At 45.0% G+C, this 15,975-nt stretch overlaps 1 protein-coding gene across 5 annotated transcripts in view; it reads left to right on the top strand.

Moving 5' to 3' along the window:
* The window catches only part of HEMK1 (HemK methyltransferase family member 1), a 70,820-nt gene that overhangs the window by 26,269 nt on the left and 28,576 nt on the right, over positions 1 to 15,975 (top strand). For 3 of the 5 annotated variants that reach the window (XR_008205625.1, XR_008205627.1, XR_008205626.1), the window contains exons 6-11: positions 440 to 489; positions 1,377 to 1,482; positions 3,009 to 3,104; positions 4,863 to 4,976; positions 5,325 to 5,393; positions 6,486 to 6,565. Coding sequence is in view for 2 of the 5 variants with exons in the window: in XM_052678543.1 (XP_052534503.1) it covers positions 440 to 489; positions 1,377 to 1,482; positions 3,009 to 3,104; positions 4,863 to 4,976; positions 5,325 to 5,361 (403 nt within the window). In the remaining 3 variants the exon portion in view is untranslated. Of the gene's footprint in view, positions 1 to 439; positions 490 to 1,376; positions 1,483 to 3,008; positions 3,105 to 4,862; positions 4,977 to 5,324; positions 6,450 to 6,485; positions 6,782 to 15,975 lie in introns of those variants that run through there. The other 2 variants (XM_052678543.1, XM_052678541.1) reach the window with 2 other exon arrangements.

Raw genomic sequence — 15,975 nt, 5'->3', positions numbered from 1 at the left:
TAAGATCCAAATCAGCAAAGAGGCTGGGGAAAGAACGTGGCAAACATGAGCAAGTTGTCTTCGCTTACCATGTCAGATTTACGTATTTGATGCACTTAATTTTGTTTTTCTCTGCTTCTGAGCTCACCTGGGGGAGGCCTTTAGATATAATTAATATGTATCTGAGGGAGAATGCTGCTGTGATGTATAGGTGTATTTTGGATGCATGGGAGCTCTGCGCTGGAATCATCATGGGTGCTTTCTGCTTCAGACAAAGAGCACTTCCTAAACTTTCCTTGCAGCTTGGGAAAAATCCAATGACAGTCAGTGGGATAGTACATACGTGTATCAGATAAGAAGAATGATAGTTAATGGCCTGTTTATTGAATGTGTTGTTCATGAGCCCACACAGACAAGACTCCTAATCTTTTTGCCCTTACATCTGAACTTTTCTTTATAGGCTGCAACTCCAAGACAGGATCCACATCCTCCACCATAATGTTTCATATGGTAAATCTTTTCATTGTCTTAATCCCCTTTATATTTCTTCCTTTTTTACTGTCCTGGTTTATCCGGTTTGGTAGTTGTCTGCTAGGCTGTGCTAGACTAAGAGGTGTGGAGGAGCCAGGCGCTCCAGTGTTGCAGATTCATTTATGCACTTCCTTTCACACCATTCATTTTGACCCTCTATTACTGCTTAGAGGTATGTCTGCAAATCTGAGCTCATTCTGGCTGTGTTCCATCAGTAAGCCAACCAGTGCAGTCCAGAAGCCTGTGTGGGTAAGCCTTGTGCTGAGAGGCGGGCCTGAGGGCCGTGCCATGTTTGTGGAATTGCATGGTGTCTGGGTCAGGGCTGGTGCATGTCAGTCCAGATAGGAGCACGAGTGTAGCAAGCTGAACTTGTTGGCAGAAAAGCAGGTCTTTAGTTGGTTGGTACTGCTGAGGATGTAGCTCTTCTGCCTGTTGGAATACCTTCATCAGCTCTGGTGAGAGGAAAGATGTGCATCCTGACAGCTAGTTGTAACTCTCTTAGTTAGGTCTGTGTAATGTGTCAGGTTCCAGTAGCTGCTTTAGATCCAGTTGGGCTCTGAGCTCTCCAGGACATCAAGGTCCTGCGTTAGAATTTCTAAGATAGATATTCTTCTAAACAGGGCTGTTGGTCCCCCAAAAAAAAGATACTTTGCCTGTGCTCATCTTCATGTCATCTTGCATACAGGGTGGGAGGGTAACCAGGCCCAGCTATCTCCAAAAGAAATGGGGTGAAATTCTATGAGAGAGAAACAGAACCATACACACATCTGCATGTACCTGGAAAGATAGTTTTCTGGATAGGATTTTGATATTGAGCTTAGAGGGAACATTGCTATGATTGAGAGCTGGTTGTGATTCTTTTTTAGGTTCTGCCAAACATCTGCTACCTTGGGGCCCAATGGACTTCATAGTCAGTAACCCTCCATATGTCTTCCATGAAGACATGGCTTCCCTGGATGCAGAGATCCTCTGGTAATCAGACACAAAGATTTTCCATCTCCTGTTCCTTGAAGCAAAGCTTTCTGGCTGCTTTCTTATATTACACGCTCACTTGCACACAGAATGGGGAAATGTGGTAAGCATGCGTAATTGTAGGTGTGTTCATATATGGTATTCAATAGTATAGCATTACTTTGGTACTGCTTGCAAGTCTGAAACAACTTTAAGTGTTAATAAAAATGGAAGAAGCACACACTTTGTCACTGCTAAATTTCCAATCCAAAACTGTTCCAGAACATTTTTCATGTCAGATTTTTTTTCACAATTGGTTTGAGTGTATGAAAGTAAGAATAATTAATCAGAGCAGCTTTTTGTGATGAAAGAAATTTAGGTGGAAATACTGTCACCCATTTTAATCACAAGACTTGCCTTAAGCAAACAAACTCACACGAAGAAGCACTTTTGGGTTGTGGCACTGTTTTGTCTATGCTGGCCTTCCTCAGAAGCAATTGTCACGCATGTCAGGGCAGAGTCCCATATTCACCCCTAAGCTAAATGTGTAGGGTAGCAGATTCTGTCCTTGAAAGTGGCTGAATTTTCTGCATCTGAATTTGCTCTGCTAGATTGTGGTTATTGGCATAGTTGAAATAATACAAATGCTCTTTTGCTGTACAACCCACTCTTTCCCTGTCTAGCTAGCACATCCTGGATGCAAGTGACTCAAAGTCTTAAGACAAAGTCACAGAATCACAGAATGTCTTGGGTTGGAAGGGACCTCAAGAATCACGAATCTCCAACACCCTGCCAGATGCAGGGCCACCAACCTCCCCATTTCATAGCAGCCCAGGCTGCCCAGGGCCCCATCCAGCCTGGCCTTGAACACCTCCAGGGATGGACGGGGCATCCACAGCCTCTCTGGCAGCTGTTCCAGCACCTCACCACTCTCTCTGTAAAGAACTTCCCCCTGACATCCAACCCAAATCTTCCCTCCCTCAACTTCAAACCATTTTCCCTTGTCCTGTAGTTATCTACCCTTTCCAAGAGTTGATTCCCCTCCTGTCTGTAGGCTCCCTTTAGATGCTGAAAGGCTGCAATGAAGTCGCCCCACAGCCTTCTCTTCTCCAGGCTGAACAAACCCCGCTCCCTCAGCCTGTCCTCATATGGGAGGTGCTCCAGTCCCCTGATCATCTTTGTGGCTCTCCTCTGGACCCTCTCCAACAGCTCCCTGTCTTTTTTGTACTGGGGGCTCCACACTTGGACGCAGTATTCCAGATGGGGCCCCACAAGAGCAGAGCAGAGGGGAGCAATAGCCTCCCTGTCCCTGCTGGCCGCCCCTCTTTTGATGGAGCCCAAGGAATGTTTTCTGCTTGTGCTCAGTTTGGGGTTTCTCAGCCTTCTTACTCCCTGTATTTCTCATAAAAGCAATGAGTGCTCTCACCTGCTGTAACTGGGCTGGAGTTTATTAGTTGCACCTTTGCCTGTGGAGCAGGGCAGTGCATGCTCAAGGGCATGGCTCATGCCGTATGAATTGCCATTAATGCCTTATTTCCAACCTCTAGCTATGAGGACCTTGATGCACTGGATGGGGGAGATGACGGGATGAGAGTCATTAAAATAATTCTGACTCTGGCTCCTTCTCTTCTGAAGGATTCTGGGTGAGCATGGTCCTCCTTTTGAATTTCACATCTTCTCTCCATATCTGTAACTACTGTTGTTGTTTTATGCAGGATGTAAAAGGAAAATAACTGCAAAAACGCCCATCTAGTAATAGTAGTGTATTTTTGTTTGTTTACTAAAAAAAAAAAAACAAAAAAAAAAACAACACATGTATTAGCAAAATCAGTCTGAAATTTGTTCATATGGGGGTATAGACCTTCTTTGACCAGTGCTGGTGTTTCATAGTCATTAACAAAATGAGGGTCTTTAAAGCTCAAAGCAGCAACAGAAGGAAGGTGAGAGAGAAAATGGAGGGAGAGGAAGCGCGAAAAAAAGCTTTCCAAGCAGAAAAGCCGTTGAGGGAAAAACAACGCACTGCTCTGTGAGAATGGATGTAGGTCTGTTTCATTCTTTAATCACAGGAAGCTTGTGTGTTGTGCCAGGAGTCAGGGCTGGATATCCTGGGAGAATAATGGTAATCAGCCAGGGTTCATTTCTTAAACGTTAGATTTCTGCATGAGGGATGCTTGAGACTGATTGGTTTCTATTTGCTGTCATGGGGGATCCATTTCATGCTTGAAAATCAACGTGCTGATACCCAAATGTCTTTTGTGCCCTGGCATTCTCATATCCTGTTGAAAATTCCTCGCCTTAATAGCATTAGAGAGATCGTTGAAAATCTGTTGTTTTAGGAAGAGGAATAGGAGTACTGAGAAGCACAATGGAAAGAATAAGCTCCTTATTTTTTGCTCGGCCACAAGAGCAGAAGTTGTTCCCCGGGGCTTCCCAGCAGGAGACATCAGCCCATGGGGATGGCTGTTAAGACATTTTTCCTAGTCCCTTTCGTGTTTGTTTTATAAGGTGGAGCCCCCATTGCGGGGTGGGAGTCTTTTAAGGTCAATAACGAGAACCACACCCAGCTTGTAATTAGTTTGGTGGGAGTGTTCAGTGTGGGACTGCCCAGGAATTCTCAAGAGAGTGTAGAGTTGGGGCTTGGCCTCTGTGCTTTGCCTGTTTAACTTGTATCTTGATAAACTGTCAAAGGCTGCAATCCATTTCCACATGCCTGTAAGCTAGGGTGGTTCCACCTCATTATGGGAGGAGAGTTTCAGAAATGGGCCCATGTCACAAAGCCTGACTGCAGCCAAAATGGAAAAGGTCCTTTGCAACAAGCTGTGTCCTGGTGCTTTGTCTGAAGCTGTCTGACTAGGTCCCTTTTCCCTGTTGCACTCTCCTTTGTATAGTCATGTGTAAGACTGTACGACCTGAAACCTGGTGGTGGTTTCATAACTCATCTGTGGAGATGATTATCGCTGTAAAATGTGTGTACTGACTTGTACTTTGACTCTCACTACTGGGACTTAATGTCACTGTGCTTATACAAAGGAACTCCACGATGCCAGTCCAGCATTCAGTGTTCGTGCATTTGCATCATAGAACAGCCTGCTCCATTTTGGGCATCAGAAAGACAAAGCTGGTGATATTCCTACACGGGGTTCAGAACAGGTCCTCACATCTCAGTACCAGGATATAATTGCTCTCAAATAGGAGTACCATGAAAGCTCCCCTTTAGATCAACACTTTCTCCCTCTGAAGGAAGCAGTTGGCATCTGTGTCTTAAACAGATAGCTGCAGTCTGTTTTAAGATCATTGGTTTGCAGTGTTCCGTAAAAAAAGATTTTAGTTTTTCTCAGCCTAGCAATCTAGTTATATGCATCTCCCCACATCATTATGTGTATCTCCCCACATCTTTTCAGGAGTGTGTTTCTGGAAGTTGATCCCAGGCACCCTGATTTGGTGGAGGATTGGCTATGTGCACATCCCGACTTGCTCCTCGAACTTCGTGCTGTTCACAAGGATTTCTGTGGCAAGTAAGTCTATTTTACGTTCAGATTTTTGCTTCAAGTATATGACTGTGTCTCGCAGAGATTAGATCCCTGCATCCTGATATACTGAATGAAACTCAGCAAGAGAAAGTCAGCAGCTGAAGCCAACCTTTAAAAAATCAGGGACTCTTTTCAACTGTTTGAACTTTCTTATATCATGAGATAATCTGGCAAGCATTTCTGAATCAGAGTTTCTGTCACAGTAAGCATTTCTGATGGGGTGACTAGCTCTTTGAGATTACTGCCATTGGAAAGTTGCTACCTTTATATGATGGAGGTAGAACCATGTTCACCCCAGCAAGACTTAAAGCTCTGCTCATTTTTCTCCCACAGACCCAGGTTTCTGCACATCCAAAAGCAAAGCAGATGACAACTGTACCAGGAACAACATCCTTTCTTGCAGTAAGCTTTTTCGCTGATGAGCCCTTCTTGAATGGCTTCATGAAAGCTGCGTGACAAAAGAAATCTCCATTTTCCAGTGTATGACTTTTCCATGCAGTGACAGACCCCTCATTTCCCAACACAGACTTCATCTAGAGTTGCAGAGGATCGCAGGAGTGTTTGGAAGTGTTTGACCTTCCTCAGGGAACCTCATGAAACTCTAGTTCACTCCGCTCAAGTGACTCGTTAATCTCAGGACCAAATATAGAAGAGTTTGCAGCTCCAGATATTTCCTTGCTGTGATAGCAAATTTCAAAGAAATATGTTAAAAATACAGCTTGCCAACATGTCGTATCACTCATTTTGCCTAGGAAGAACATCACCTTTTTTTTTTTTTTCTTTTTTTTTTTTTCAACCTTGAGATAAATTTTAGAACATGACCAAGCTGGATGACAATGGTCTCAACTCCAGCTTATAGTAGCTCACGAGTGTGCAGTTATAATGGGACATGACTAACTTGCACACTTCAAATTCAGGTTTCTTTTTAGGACCCTGATGCTTTGCTGTAGCTCACCAAAAGCAAAGCAGCCTTTGTTTCCTAGTCCTGCTGAATGTCATCGCTGCACGTTACACCACGTTGCTTAGGACAGACAGAGTTCTGAAGCTCAGATAAAGTGATTTTGGTCATACGTGGGTTGAGATGGATTTGTGAAGAGAATAGACAACAATCTGTGGATAAGGTAGCCCTTTCCTTTGGAATATACTCATTTGGACTAGAAGGGAGAGCCTTTTATATAGACAGTTAAGGACCACAACTGGAAAAGCACCTCTCCCTGACATGCTTTCACTCCATATTTGAGGCTGTAAAGGGTCACTCAAGAGGAAGGAGTTCTTGGTGTTGGTTAAAATTATCTGAATCTACAGCACCTGACACTTTGTGGATGCTGCCAGAAACAGTAAAACCATAGTAATAAAGGTAGTGTTGCCTGTAGGTTAAATTGAGTCTTGTAAGAAATGCTTTGCAATTGAGTTTTCAAACATGCTAGCAGATCTGAATAAATATCTGGGATCCTTAAATTGTTTCTGATAGTAATACTAATGCTTAACTTCCAGGTAAGGCTTTGAAATGTGAGACTTTACAAAGAAGGCCAGAATGACTGCTCCAGTATTTCTGAGATGGAGAAGTCAAAAAGGTGAGGGAAAAAGAATAGTTATACAAAATTTGACAGCAGGCTAAGTTTGAAGAAAGACCCAGTCTCTTGGCACCTGCAGGAACAGCTGAAGTCCATTTCTTTGTTGGGGAGGGTGACTTAGAGTTGTATGAAACAACACTGAGAAAAGTCCTGAAATTGACGGTCAAGAACATGACATATGTACCAGTAGGATTAAATCCAAGCTGCTGCTGCTCACTGCAGTTTCTGAGGTTCTCTTCTTGACCGTAGCTAGCCAGTGAAGGGAAGAGAGGAGGACACCAAAGGATCTGGATCACTCCAAATGAAAACATTTGCTGGGCCACGGGAGGTGAGCATGGAAGGGAGAAAGAAGAAGGCAGTGACCTGTGCTGTGAGTGTGCAGGCAGGCAGTCTGTCCATGCTGAACTTAAACTGCGTTGTCAGAAACGACAGGTTCTGCATCAGCAAGTTGGGCATTTGTTTGGAGGGCCAAAGCAGCTTCAGAGAGCTAATATATTTAGTCCTTTTCCCCCTGCCTGTGCTGCACTCATTCACTTCTTAATATTTAAGCTTTGGCCCTGTTTTTTTGCAGGTATCTGAACTTAGGATTCACCAGTGCCCAGCTCACTGCACTTCAATCCCTTCCTCACCCTCTTTGTTCTTTCAGTTCTGCTCATACACCGGCCTTTCATCCCATCCCACCACTCTGCTTGCCTCAGGAGTTTTCCCATCCTATAAACTTTGTACATGAAATTATGAGCCCTCATTGGACTGTGCTACCTGCTGTGGTTTATCACAGCAGAGGAAATGGGTGGAAAGGGACAAAAAAGGTTCAGTTAGAATGTACTTAATCCTAGGTTTGGAAATCAAGTATCAACCCAGCTGATTCTGGCAGTGGTGAGAGCAGATTGCGGTCAGAGAGATACTGTGGTGGTTTGTTTGTTTTTAGTAAATAATAACAATGTTAGCGTGTTTAGCTAAGTTTGTCTGGCTTAGGTCTTTAAATTTGATTTCTGAAATGTTTTGTATGAGTGTTGACAGTATTTATGAAACAGAGCTAACAAGCACAGTGTACATCTGCAGGTTGCTTTAGAAGCTGGGTGACAGCTACCTCGTTCCTGGAGGTATTCATGGCCAGGCTGGATGTGGCCCTGGGCAGCCTGGTCTGGTGGTTGGCCACCCTGCACGTAGCAGGGGTTGGAACGGGATAAGCATTGTGATCCTTTTCAACCCAGGCCATTCTATGATTCTATGATATGAGGGAGTTAAAGAGCATCATGTTGCTTTTTTGTAGGGGAAGGCTGGTTCCAGCAGTAGGTAGCTGCCAAACTAGTAGGTAGTGGAGGCAGCTGCCCCTCTGAGAGCACTGCTGGCTGAGCTGCAGGATGCAGCCGCCTTTTGCAGAGCAAGCACTTGTTGGAGCTCTCAGTAGTAGGCTTCCTCTGAGAGATGGACTCTTAGTCTAATCCAGTAGGATAAGTGTTAAATTCTTATATTTATAGCAAAAGCAATAACAAAAATGCTTGCATTTCTCAAGGCTTGCACTGCATAGTGGTTACATGTCTCTGGAAAATCACATGATGCTGCTGACCTTCTCATATAGACAAGAATGAAGAAAAATTATCCTTCCTCCCAAGAGGCGGGATTTGTCAGACCCGCATCTGAGGGAATGTGCTGCTGTAGTACAATGTGTTCTTCACTGCTTTGCACACATTGGCCCAGGCTCCTTTTGGTACAGAAGCACTGCGAAGCTCTTTGGATGTGGAAGCTGCAAGAACCTCAGATACTCCCAGAGCCCTCACTAAAGCACTGACTGTGTCTGCTGCCTGTGCCTGTAAGCACGAGGCTGTGCTGATGCCAGCAATCTCCTGTGCACGTCAGCTCTCTGCAGCCGTGCAGCTGCTCCCTTGAGCCACAGAAGGGCTGATGCTTTACATAATCACTGTCAAAATGCATTTAATTTTCTGGCATCTCAGTGGGTCTTCGGAACTGTATTGAAACAGCAATTTGTTTCTGAAGTGATGCTTTCAGAGAGGCCTTGTTTTCCTGCAGGACCTTGATGAGTGTGGTTCAGGTGTGTATTTCTGGAAAGTGACCTGGTACAAAGTGCCTACCAGGACCTTGCTGGCCTTCCGAGTTGGGGATAGGCAAAGCTTGGTGCGTGGCAGAGCCCTGCAGATGGTGCTGTATTCCCAGCCTGTTGTGCCTGTGGTGAGCAGGCTATCTGCGTGCTGGCAGTGTGGCAGGGTGCAGCCCCCCGCTCCACGGAGGACTCTGTGGATATGGTTGCAAAGTGGGGCTTTAACTCCATTCCTGTGCTGCAGTACAGGCCTAATGTAGGGAGGCTGGGGGGGCCCTGGAATTGTAGCTGCGCTGGTAATGGGAGGCCTGAATCCCCCTGCAGGGCTGCACTGATCCATGGCTTTCGGCAGTCTGTCTTTGCTCTGGTGTAACTTACAAGTATACATCCTGAAATGCAAGTGCCACCCCTGTTTTCCTGTTCTACTCAGAGTGTGGGGTGGAAGGGACTTCCTAAGATCCTCAGAGGGTCTAAGACATGTGCAGTAGGGATGAGACCCTTTTCCAGGTGCAGAGCTGGCAAATGCAGAGGGGACTCAGCCAAGGTGGCACAGGAAGCCTCTGGGGAGCCAGATGACTGAATGTGTGGGGGTACTGCCAGCAGCCAGTTCTGTGATGCAGGGCTATAGAGTACAATGGATTGTAAGAGAGCTCAACAGTCATCTAGCATAATTTCTCTGTCCAAGTAAGGACCAACTTGGCTTACATCATTCATGTTTGCCTAATCTGACCTAAAAGGCTTCAGTGATGATTGAGATTTTTGAACATGGTCTGTTTTGAAGCTTCATTGTTTTTACAGCAGGAAAGTACCTTAGTACCTACTTGTCCTTGCTTTCATTGAAGCTGGATACTATTCTTGTCCTGAGGCTTTGCTCTTTCCTCAGAGCAGCTTCCCTGTATTAGCCTGTTCCCTTACAGTCCTTATTTCTGAGGAAACACCAACATGGTGTTTTTGTGGATCTCTTGCATGCCCTTCCTTCCCTGCCGGAAAGGGAGATAGAACATGCTGAAAGGAGATGCTTGTGCTTGTGGTGATTGAAATAATAGAGCTGCTACAGCCTCTGTTATTGTGGGGAGAAGTTATTTCCCAGGCATGGAGACGAGGCCAAAACTTGCATTAATGTTTTGTTTGTCTGGGCAAGTTTTCAAAAGCTGTATTTAAAGTTTTTGTTTAGAAACTTGTTTTCTTCTGCTGAGGGTTGCATCCAGAGGGACAAACGCCCAGCGGGAGAAGTCTTCTCTCTCACAATTAAGATGATTATGAAATACCAAGACAGACTTTATCAAGTTTCTTCAGCCGATTGTCTCTTCCACAGATGTTTTAATGTGCTTTTAGTTAAGCATGTGGGCTTTCAGATGTTCACCTTCCCTGTGGAGGGTCATCTCACAGCCTTTCTCTGCTGCTTTTGCCTGGCAGCTGCTCACAAGGCTCAGCATGATTTGTACAGTGCCTGGTGAGTACAGCAGGTTATTTACATAGTACTATCCCTTTGCACTGGGTTCATAGCCAAATCATACTTGTCATTCAGTTGCTGAGATTTGGGACAGGTTGCATAAGCTACTGTAACATCAAGGATGTTCTAACAGCATGCAGTAGTTGCAGAATCAGGCCTGTAACCAGCTCTCTCTTGCCTTGCAGTTGCTTCTTTTTGTCAGTTGGGCTTAGGATGACAAGCCCAGGGTTCAGAGCCTGCACCTAACTGTTCCCAGCATTTGCACCAAAGACTGGAGTGCTTCTCCAGTCTTTGTGTCTGTGAGAAGGAGGTGGTGCCTTGCAGGATGCTGATCTGTGTGGTGTTTGCCCCTTGTCAGTCTGGTCTCACCCATGGTGAGTCTGGTAGACCAACCTTCTGAAGGCAGAATAAATGTGTAAACAGTTTGCAAGATTGCTTGTTCACTTCAGTTTGGGTTTTTGATCCCTTCTGGAGACAGTGTGCATGGATCATGACAGGCTCAAGGTAGAAAGAATGGAGAAGAATGTAACAGGATGAGGAGCATGTTGGTAGCGAGTGGTGAGATCACACTGACCTGTGTGCTCTGTGCACACAGCTCCAGGGCTGGACCTGCGCTCAGACCTTTGGGTAAAATGCTGTGTGCAAATGTACTGGAACACTTGCAAAATCAGCTGTATTTAAGGGATTGTTTCTTTGCTTTAAATTGCTTTAAATTGCTTTCTCTAACACCTGAAGAAGGAGAAATCCATGTGCTGGAAGATTTCAGTGTGGGATATAGACGAGTTGGAAGGACAAATGCAGAGGAACCTGGTGGCATCTCTTCCTGCCCGTGAGCATGGCTCCAGTAATCCCAGCTCTGCCCAAAAACAGGTGTTGCTTGTGTTCTGTTGTGTCTGTTTCCTGGTCAGAGTCAAACCAGCTGTTCTGCTCTGCTCCCATTGTGAAGTGTAACACCACAGAAACTTGCAACTGGTTTGGGCCTGTGTTGGGATTTGCCAGACCTGGATTGGGATCCCTGCTGTGTGACCTTTGGCACATTATTGCTTACTCTGCCTCCTGCTGCAGTACTTGGGATAAATATCACTTTACTCTCTCAGAATATTTTAAGAATCTTCACATCATGGAAGCGAGGCAGTCGGTTACTGTAGAAAGCTCTGCAAGTGTTCTGTGGTATTCACCTCAATCATACCCAGAGAATGAGCTAACAGCACTGTGCTACAGCATGATCAATCAGTGATTTCGGTGATGCTCGTGCAAAACCAAAGGATGTGGGAGTAAGTCAAAGTTACCATTGCTAGATTTTCCACAAGTGCATCTCTGAGCATGCTGAGAGCACGACCCAGGCAAACCAGCCTGCTGCAGAGTGCTGAGGAAGTTAGGTCTGCATCCTGTTCACAACAGCGAGGGGTGCTTTTGCAGTGCAGGAGGATTAAATACATTGTTGCTGCAGTGCTGCCACATGTAGCCTCCATGGTTTGTCTACTGTACATGGTTCACATCAGAACTGCAATTTTAAATAGCAGCTTCATAGCTCTACGGATCTTTATCTTCAGCTCTTCCTTTCACATTTTTTCCTTTTTCAGCAAACCTGAAAAGTCACTTTTCTTTGTCTTGCATGCTCCTACAGTTTTGTTGAGAATAGGGACCAACAAGAAACTAGTTTCAGTTGCAGTATTGCAACCATAAACGTGGCTACATGAGCAAAGTTACCACAGGATATAAAGCCTTAGAACAAGCATGCAAACAATCTCATGCCTCGGGAGGAAAGTACCTCACCGCCATTAGGTACCTGATCTGGTTTCAGCTTGTTTAAGTAGTCTCAGCCTTTATTCTTTCTTCTGTGACAGCTGCAGTGTTCTGAGATCATCCTGCCCATGGTGTGGAGCATCAGGAAATGGATTCTTATCCCCCAGGCTAGAACTGCAGGGTGGTGAAGAATTTGCAGTATGGAAAAGAAGAGTCTACCATCTAAACATCCAGGACCAATGCAAATGGCATGGGAGAGGGCTCAACTGTTCTTAATGACACTTCTGGCAACCTCACTGGACTTGTTTCTCACTTCACTGCTTCTTATCCTCTTTTAAACAGTATAACCATTACAGCTGTCAGCTGGGAGGATGATAGTGCCTTGAGAGTTGGAAGTAGTTATTGCTATTCCTTTCTCTTTGCCTGAATAAAAGATGGGAGAATGTGGCCTGAGAAGGTTTGGTTTGAGGAGTCTCGACCTTGAGATGTAGTATGAGGGCAATTTTCAGTTTGCATCACTTGCAGAGTCATTGCTAAATACAGCAGGACTTGGGCATGCAAAAATGCTGGGCGTGATGGAGGAGGAGGAGGGAGTGGAGACCAAACCACTTTGTGGTCCATCTAGAGAAGACAAGATCCTTCAGAAAGAGTGTGGTCAAACAAAACTGAGACTTACAGGAGGGATGGCCTGTGCTGCCAATTCCTGTTTTGCTAGTCTGAAATGGAGTGCACAGGTGCAGAGCTGAATGTCCATAAGGTACTGGCTTTGTACAGGAGGCAAACTGAGTATCTCTGCTTAATGTGTGCATGTCAGAGGGTGAATGGAAACCCTTCTGCAATTTGGATGGTTTGTGGTGGCCCACAGTGAGCAATGGTGCAGCAGTGAACTGAGCATGGCACTCTGAGCAGCCTCATTCCATCAGAAGCACAGCATTGCTCTCAGTGGCACAAAGATGCTGCTTGCCTGAGTTTCTGTAAACACCAGTTGCAATGCTAAATGTGAGTGTATGAGAGACAAATGGTTTTTAGTGGGCTATCTTGAGCAACTCTTAGTGGAAGATTTGGATTTCCACTTGGTGCTTGCTGATGTAGTTTCAGCTGCCTACCTGCAGCTTTCTTCCTGACAGTTAGCTTGTCTCCTGTGTTTGTATATGTGCTACAGCATGGGCTCTGTGGGGCACAGTGTGCTATCAAGAGCCTGCTGCAGTGGAGTCCTGAACCTAGTAGCCTGAGCTGCTACAAAAGCAGCGTTGCCCAGTGCCTTCTGATGGCAAAATCCTCACTGTTGGTCTGAAATACACATAGGTTTGTGTTGGGCTTTGATAATCCAGAGTAGGCAGCTGAAGTCTGACCTCAGTGAAGTTGCCCTGCATGCTCCAGCTGGGCTGAAGTTGACCCACGTGGTGCTGTGCAGTGTTTGTGTTCCATGAAACAAGGATCCCCTCATTGATTTGAGACTTTCCAGGGACTTGAGGTTGTAAAGCTGGCAAGACTTTTCTCCTTTTCCACTGCCATTCACTGAGGATGACCTTCTGACCATCCCTTTTGACTTTGAGCTTGCTGCTTCTTTCAAGCCCTCCTCTGACCCTTTGCAAGCCAAGCACATCATGTTTGTATTGCCATAATGCCTAAAAGCTGTTCTCACAGGTTGTTCCATCTCTCTCTAAGCTTTCAGTACTCATTTCTCCCACCAGTGTCTTGTGTAACTCTCCTGTGCCAACACTGTTGGCTTCCATGGGTGAAGTTCCTTATGCTAGATAATTTGGAATGAGCTTGTGACAGAAAAATCCCACTTTAAAATGCACTTTACTCCTGCAATGCCTTTCATCTGATTTTGTGGCTGATAGACTTTGCTGAGGTAAAAGTCATGCTGCTATAATGTGTTTTGTTTGCAGATTAAGGCTATCCTGCACTCAAACAAGACTTATTCATTTAATGTGTATGGACAGGGGGCACTCAGGCTGCAAGGAGTTTTTGTACGTCAGCTTCCAGGTCAGTGAGTTTTGAGTCTCATTTGTGTCAGCAGACAGCAGCCCTTTGTTCAGCATCATAACCTTTTCCGCCTCAGTGACACACAGACGCACACGTTTGTGATGCAGATCCTGAATGTGCAGTAAACTCCATGGATAAGTTCCATAAGCCCAGCAAAGACATTATGTGTCTTACTTGGAGGATCAGCTGCGTGCTCTATTGACCAGTGTTGAAGCCAAGATTGTGAAGGCAGTTAATTATTCATTTATTTTTGCTTTTCCATCCATCATTGCCTATGTGAGAAAGAAGAAGGGAGTAGATAGTGAGTGAAGTGTTTGCTTTGAACAGGTTGCCTTTGTCAGTTCTAAAAATCAGAATGAATATATTAGTTAAATATTATTTAATTTAGCAACTGAATAACATTGTTTCTAAGAAGGGCCAGGGTGAGAATGCCAGGATAGGTTATGAGCATGAAAGGGCCTGAGTCATGGACACGGAAGTTTAAAGATGAAGGCATCTGGCTGTTGCTGGTACCCCGCTGGCAGCAGTAACTGCTTGCAGCCCCAGTCTGCAACAGCTGGTGCCTGCTAGCAGCTCCTCTTCTCATGCAGAGTGTGGAAAAGCAAGGAGCGCCTGGGAGGCACCATCCTGCTGCGGATGGTGAGCCCGCTCAGGAGCTCGGAGGTGTCGCAGTGCTGAAGAAGCTCGTGTGGGCACCTCCAGCATCCCAGTGCTGGTCCTACACAGGAGCACGGCACTTCGCTCAAGAACTGACTGCTGCTGTTCTGGCTGAAGGGCCCTTTTCTGTGCTCTTCTGACCCAGCAGTGCCTTACTCCTCCACCAAAACCGCGCTCAGCCCTGATGCGCTCGCATCCTGCTGGGCTCTACCCTCCTGCATCCTTGCTGTGGGTTCTTGCGGAATTCCCTCCATCCTGATCCTCTCGGACTTTGTCCCTAACAAAAAAGCTCTGCTCAGGCTTCTCAGAATTAATATACATTGCCCTAACTCAGAACTTCCACTTTCTGGGAAGTTCTGTCAGTTAAAGCTTGTTTGTTCTTTATTTTCCCCTTCTTTAACCAGAATTAAATAGTTCACTTTTTAGATTTCCCATGAAAATGCTGTATCCCAGATTTTGATTTTAGAAATGCTTTGCTCTGTGATTTCTGAATTTTCATTTTGAATTACATTCATTTAAAGTTGTTGTACAACTTATGCTGATTTGCTAAGTATACACTGATAGTCAGAGTATGTGTATTGTGTAGGAAAACGTTTTGATTGATAAGATCAGCTGCTGCATAGTAGGATTGAAACATCTTATCTTATTCCCTAGAACGGGAAGTCCGTTGTTTGCTATGTAATGAAAGCTTGGCAGTGCCATTATGACACCCAGGAACGTCTTCATCTAAGAAAGCAGGTAACATTTTGTTCTGTAGTATGATGCAATTCATCTAATCATCTAAAAGAAGATGAAATATTCCACAGCTACTGTCATGTTAGGGCAAGGCAGTGATGATATATGTGGTATAAAAACCTCCAGGATAAAATATGTGCAATTTGGATGTTCTGAAATAGAGCTTCTGAGCTGCCAAAAGCAAAGCTGTTCCAAGTAGCTTTGGCAGGAACGTTTATATCAAAATCAATGCTCTTTATAAAATCAAACAAATGTCTTCGTAAAAGAAGCTTTTCCCATCAGACTACTTTGGTGGTGTTTTGTTTTTGTTTTTGTTTTTTTACTAGTTGCCTCTGTCCCTGTGAAGGTAGTGAGTGTTTGTTATGCTTCTTTGCACCATTATTACAGAGTACTTAGCTTTCTCATCAGGGCTCAAACCCAAATCTCCATAGTGAAAGTCCTAAAAATTCCTTCTTTGCACAAGCTGCTCTTCTCTGGCTCCCACACAGGAGCTTGCTGTTCAAGCAGCTGCCATCTTTTCTGCCTCTCACACAGGGAAAGGACAGTGTGAGCTTGCTGCTGGGCCTCTGCCATCCCCCTGCTCTCCCTGTGCAGGGGAAATAGCAAACATAGTCATGCCTCTTTCTCTTTTCTGAGGTGCTGCCCAAACAAGAAGTACAGATGTGTTCCAGTAAAACAGGGAGGCTGGAGCAGGGGTGATAGCATATGTTAACTGGGGAGCTTCAGAACTGTCAGCTCTCTAGTTTCCTTCCCTGTTACACTTTGCAT

Source organism: Tympanuchus pallidicinctus, unplaced genomic scaffold (genome assembly GCF_026119805.1).
Source record: "Tympanuchus pallidicinctus isolate F22 unplaced genomic scaffold, pur_lepc_1.0 scaffold17, whole genome shotgun sequence".
In the NCBI taxonomy this organism is placed as follows: Eukaryota; Metazoa; Chordata; class Aves; order Galliformes; family Phasianidae; genus Tympanuchus; species Tympanuchus pallidicinctus.
This window is presented reverse-complemented; position numbering and strand designations above follow the sequence as displayed.